Source organism: Oryzias melastigma, linkage group LG8 (genome assembly GCF_002922805.2).
Source record: "Oryzias melastigma strain HK-1 linkage group LG8, ASM292280v2, whole genome shotgun sequence".
Taxonomy (NCBI): Eukaryota; Metazoa; Chordata; class Actinopteri; order Beloniformes; family Adrianichthyidae; genus Oryzias; species Oryzias melastigma.
In genome coordinates, this window is record NC_050519.1 from 4,686,002 (window position 1) to 4,690,986 (window position 4,985).

General features: G+C 36.4%; 1 protein-coding gene across 3 annotated transcripts in view; it reads left to right on the forward strand.

Annotated features, from left to right (window-relative positions):
- The window catches only part of asic2 (acid-sensing (proton-gated) ion channel 2), a 351,589-nt gene that overhangs the window by 328,768 nt on the left and 17,836 nt on the right, over nt 1–4,985 (forward strand). For all 3 annotated transcript variants that reach the window (XM_024272225.2, XM_024272226.2, XM_024272224.2), the window contains 2 exons: nt 3,046–3,196; nt 3,337–3,393. In XM_024272225.2, the coding sequence (XP_024127993.1) occupies nt 3,046–3,196; nt 3,337–3,393 (208 nt within the window). The remainder of the gene's footprint in view (nt 1–3,045; nt 3,197–3,336; nt 3,394–4,985) is intronic.

Here is a 4,985-nt window from a genome sequence, read left to right on the forward strand (position 1 = left end):
GTTTTTAAAAATAAAATGGTAAATAAATGTTTAAAAAAGTTACATTTAACTGGGATTTTTCTCCAAAGTTTTGAGCTTTAACTTAAAATAAATTCCAAAGACTTGAGACTTGATCTGGACTTGCAAAAAGAGACTTGTGAGCCTCTCTAGCGTCTGTCAACTTCAAGACCTTCTCTGATGAAAATTGGGCTTTAACATGTACTTGTGGCATTTTTCTGATGATGGAGGACATATAGTAGGAAAATTAAGCCTAAAATTACAAATCACTGTAAAATCAGGAGCAGAAAAAAAGATTGTAGGAATAATCTTGTAGCAGTGGTGAAAGTCTTAAAAATATGCGGTCCCTCAAGCTCCCTGCTTCCTTGTGAATCAGGATCAGTTTAAAAAATGCAGTTTGAAAAACATTGTAAAGTCATCCAATTGCAGACAAATAGAACCATTAACGTCTTCATTGTCCAAGCTGGAATCTAGAACTGTAGGACTGGACAGCTCCAATATAGTTTGCCATTTGAGGATGAGAGCGGCTGTAAGCTAGCGAGGGAGCAAGGTGTGTGCACGGAAAGGTGAAAGCAGACTAACGGTGGCGTGGACAAATGTGCATAAGAATTATGCGTAGTGTTAAAATAATCAGGTCAATTCTAAAATAGAATGACGTCTGCAGGAGGTAAATTGAGAACAACACTGGAGTCATGGGGGTAATCTAAGTTGACCCGCCTCCTGGAGCCTGCAGACCTTTAAACGGCGCTGTGACAAACGCTCTGACAGCATCTTCATTTTCTATGATCAAACTTGACAAATTAGGTTTTTCTTTGCATTCTCAACAGTGAACCAAAGTTATAAAAAAACTTTTTTTCTTTAGCACTATTTTATTTGTTTGTCTCAGTTGTCAACTCCACTTAATGTGCAGGATATTATGAAAAAAATCATGCTGAAAATGTGTTTACCTCCCGCAGAAATACATTTACCGTATTTTCCGGACTATAAGTCGCGTTTTTTTTCATAGATTGAATGTCCCTGCGTGTTACGACTGTGGCCATATTAGTTTTGTTTTTCTTTTTTTCTGTGTTTTTGTATCAGAGTGAGACCTCTGTATGTATATAGGATCTTTGTTTGCCTGTCTGTCTCTGATCAGTTTCAGGTGTGGTGCTGACTAGGTGTGGCCCCCTATTGGACCAAAACTGGTGGAGGCAGCCTTTAAAAGAACCAAATGGATGCCCAGCCCGCGAGAAGGGAGCTCTGATGCAGCCTGTTATCATCTAGGCTTTCTTCTCCATTTTGATTTTGATTCTGATTCTGACTGACCTGTGTAGAGCAGACTGTGCTTGGTGGAAGTCCTGATTTGGTATTTTGTGTAAAGGTTTACTTTGTGTGGTTTTGTATTTGTTTGGTCATTTGTTTACATTGTACAGTGAAGCTGTAGGGGTGAACTGCCATTTTCTTTCATACATATTTTCTCCTGTTTTTGTTAGTTTAGGAAGGTTAGCATTTGTCATTGTTTTTCCTTTTATTTATAGGTAAGATTTGTGTTCTTTTTTAAATAGGTGGGGGTTATGTTTGTTATTTTGGCCTTTAGTTCACCCTGAAGCCTTTTTGCTTCACCTCTTTTGGTTTTTGCTTTTTGACAATCATCATTTCTTGTAAATAAATTAAGTCGTGTTGGCAGAGCCAGTCTTCTTGTGTTTTTGTAGTTAAATCTTTGAGTGGAGTTTACTTATGTTAGGCCCCAGACCCCTGGACAAAGAGGGGCATAACACTGCGACTTATACTCCAGTGCGACTTATATACGAATTTTTAATGAGATGAGATTATGGACCGTAAGTCTAGAGTGCCCTCTTATGGTGATCTATGCAATTACTTTATTTACTTTAGTTATTCAGACGTGACACAGAGGACAAAGAATTTAAGGGATTTAGTGATATGGAGTGAGATAGCGTGTAATTAATTACAGTAAAGATACAAAGTTGATGAGTTCTTGAGGCTATAGTTAAATAAAACTGTTATGTTATATAAATGCTACACCTTTTCGTTTTTTTCATGACGCTAATATGTGAATATGTTTTCTATTCACTTATGAATGTTATAACTTACCTTCCAGGATGATGTAATATTGTTTTTTTCAACCAGTTTGTAAAATAAATTACTTAAAAAAAATGCGACTTATACTCCAGTGCGACTTATGTATGGTTTTTTCTTCTTCATTGTGCATTTTTTGGCCCCTACGACTTATACTCCGGTGCGACTTATAGTCCGAAAAATACGGTAATTGTTTCTTAAAATAAAGAGAAAAAGTGACAGTAAGTCCATCACTCTAATATGTTTTTTTTTTGTTGAAAAGAGAGAAAAAAATGTTTGCTACTTATAAACTGTCTTTCATATAAATTAAGCTATATGGACTTATTGCATTAAGCAACCAACTGAGCTTTAATACTTAATTTTCTAGAGGAGATATTTGTAAAAGTCCAGAAATTAAAATTCATTTATCTATGAGTTGTGAGAATATAAGTTTTTATTATCAAGAAAAAAAATCATGTTATTTCTAACTGCAATATCTTTTGGTTTATATCAAAGATCATCTGAGATTTATGGGAAAATAAGAAAAAAAAAATCAAAAAATCCCCAAAAAAATATAAAATCATGGGAAATTGAGAAGTAAAACCACAGAGCAAAAGTTTTATCGAGAATATCTTCAAAACAAAATGTGTTTTTTTTTCCTCCGGTGAAAAACTTTTTCTCACCAGATTTTGTTGAAATATTACTTTATTTTCAAGCTAAATTTCTTCATAAAATGTATCACCAAACTGGTCCAAATTCAAGAATGAAATTCATTAAGTCAATTTATTTGATAAAATAACCCATAATTTATTTCTTTCTTAAAAATTTTTGATCTAATCCTTTAAACTATCACTGGAATAATTTTATGATTCTTAAATAAACTGAAAAAAAATGAAAATGTATCAGCTGAAAGTCATTTATTTAATACCAGGAGCACTTTTTGGATTTGGTTGGACAGGAAAAGTGCTAAAGTCTCTTCGTTCCTCCCCCCAGCTCACCTACCTGCCTCCCCCGTGGGGAGAGTGTGAGTCCAGAGCTCTGGAGTCCGGCTTTTTCCAGGTCTACAGCGTGACGGCCTGCAGGATCGACTGCGAAACGCGCTACATCGTGGAAAACTGCAACTGCAGGATGGTGCACATGCCTGGTGAGCCCCTGCTGTCATTCCGATCTGACCAACAGGTTTTTAGCAAGTTTGCTAAACTGCTTTCACGTGTTTGCAGTTTGTTGAGCGCTGTAATAGTTTTGTTTGAAGCTGTTCTAACTTGGATTATTGAAACTTCCCAGGCGATGCTTCGTACTGCACGCCTGAACAGTACAAAGACTGTGCTGAACCTGCTCTGGGTAAGTCTGCACGGACACGCTCACAAACTGACAAACACAGGTATTGATTCAGCAAAGAATATCCAGAATAAAAAACGCTTTATTTAGGTTAAAGATTTTTTTTAAAGGTCCGCAAGCATCCAGTCAAAGTATTTTTGCAGGAAAGAGGTGAAGTTTCATTCTTTATTGCCATTTTTTTTTGAAGATTCTCCGTTTCTGGAAGAGCTTTTTTCTAAATTCTACCTTTAAATTCTCTTTTATTGCTGTGTAATTGTAGTTTGGAGGTAAATTTGCCCTGTTATCTAAAGGTTTTTGACATTTCATATAAACCTGCCATTTTTATTAAGAATAAAGTAATGCAGATGAAGGGCAAGATGAACATTTTCTGTTCTGAAACTGCTAAAACATGTTAGCTTACTTTTAGATTTAACAACCTTTAAATGATCTTGTTAGCTTTTTAATTAGCTTTTTTTGTCTGGACCGGACAAACTCTGTCATTTATGTGTACAAACTACAACACTAGCAGAGTTACAGACTTTCTAGTTAGTTTCTATTAAACAGTTAACAGTATAATTGATTTTTTTCTTTTCCACAAAGCTGCAACCCTGCATGAGCTGAAGTAATATTCCGCAGAATAGACTCCATCAATCTCACGGCGTAGTGCTCTAAATGTTCGCCCTAAATGAGCTCTATTTTTATCAAAATTTACTGATGTGTCAAGATCAATAAATGAATCTCCCACTGATGGGCCCTAATTCAGATGCATGCAAGCAGGTCACAAGCAGTAAAGTGACTTTTATGGGAAAAAATTATGACTACGGCTCCATCGCAGTATCCTCTCTGAAGACTAATCATTAAACCCTCGCTGACTTAATTGATGTCACAGTTGTAGGGCTGGAGTGTGGGAGTTCACGAGGGCACGACGCAGTATAAAAAAAACCAAGCGGGGGCATAAAGTTGTACATGAAAAATACAAGCCACCGTTAACAACAAACTGTACTGTAAAATGCTAATTTCATGTTTGATGTTGCGTGGCATTTCAAAGTTAAATGCTCCAGTAAACTAGCAAAGGTTAGGAAAGCTATAAGCAGAGCAGGTCTGTGTGGACGTGCTGGTTTTGTTCATTATAAAACTTTATCAAAACAGTTTAAAATCATAACAAAAACCATAAAAAATCCTTAAAGGGACCATCAGAAAATATATTGAAGAAAACCTTTTGTTGTCTTGTTTTCCTAATCTGGTTAAAAACATCTTTCCGATCATGCAGACATTGACTGTATTTGCTACATATTCTCACTCCCAACTCGTCATAGATTGATGTATGGTTCAAGCCACCCTGCATCACTTTTTGACATTCTGTGTGTCCACAACTCGTCATTTTTTTTGGCTTGCTGGCTGTTCCCATTAAATCATGAATCCCCAACCTTCAGGTGACCGAACTGAATGTGGAACCTGATGCAGAAATGCAACCACGTTAGGGTTTATAGAGTGTGATAGGAAGGTCCTAGAGACTTGGGACCAAATCCCATCCTCTGTGACAAAGGGGTAAAGAGTCGTTATTTCCTAGAACTTCCGGTTCTGGAGATACACCCACTTTTTGGATACCGTATTTT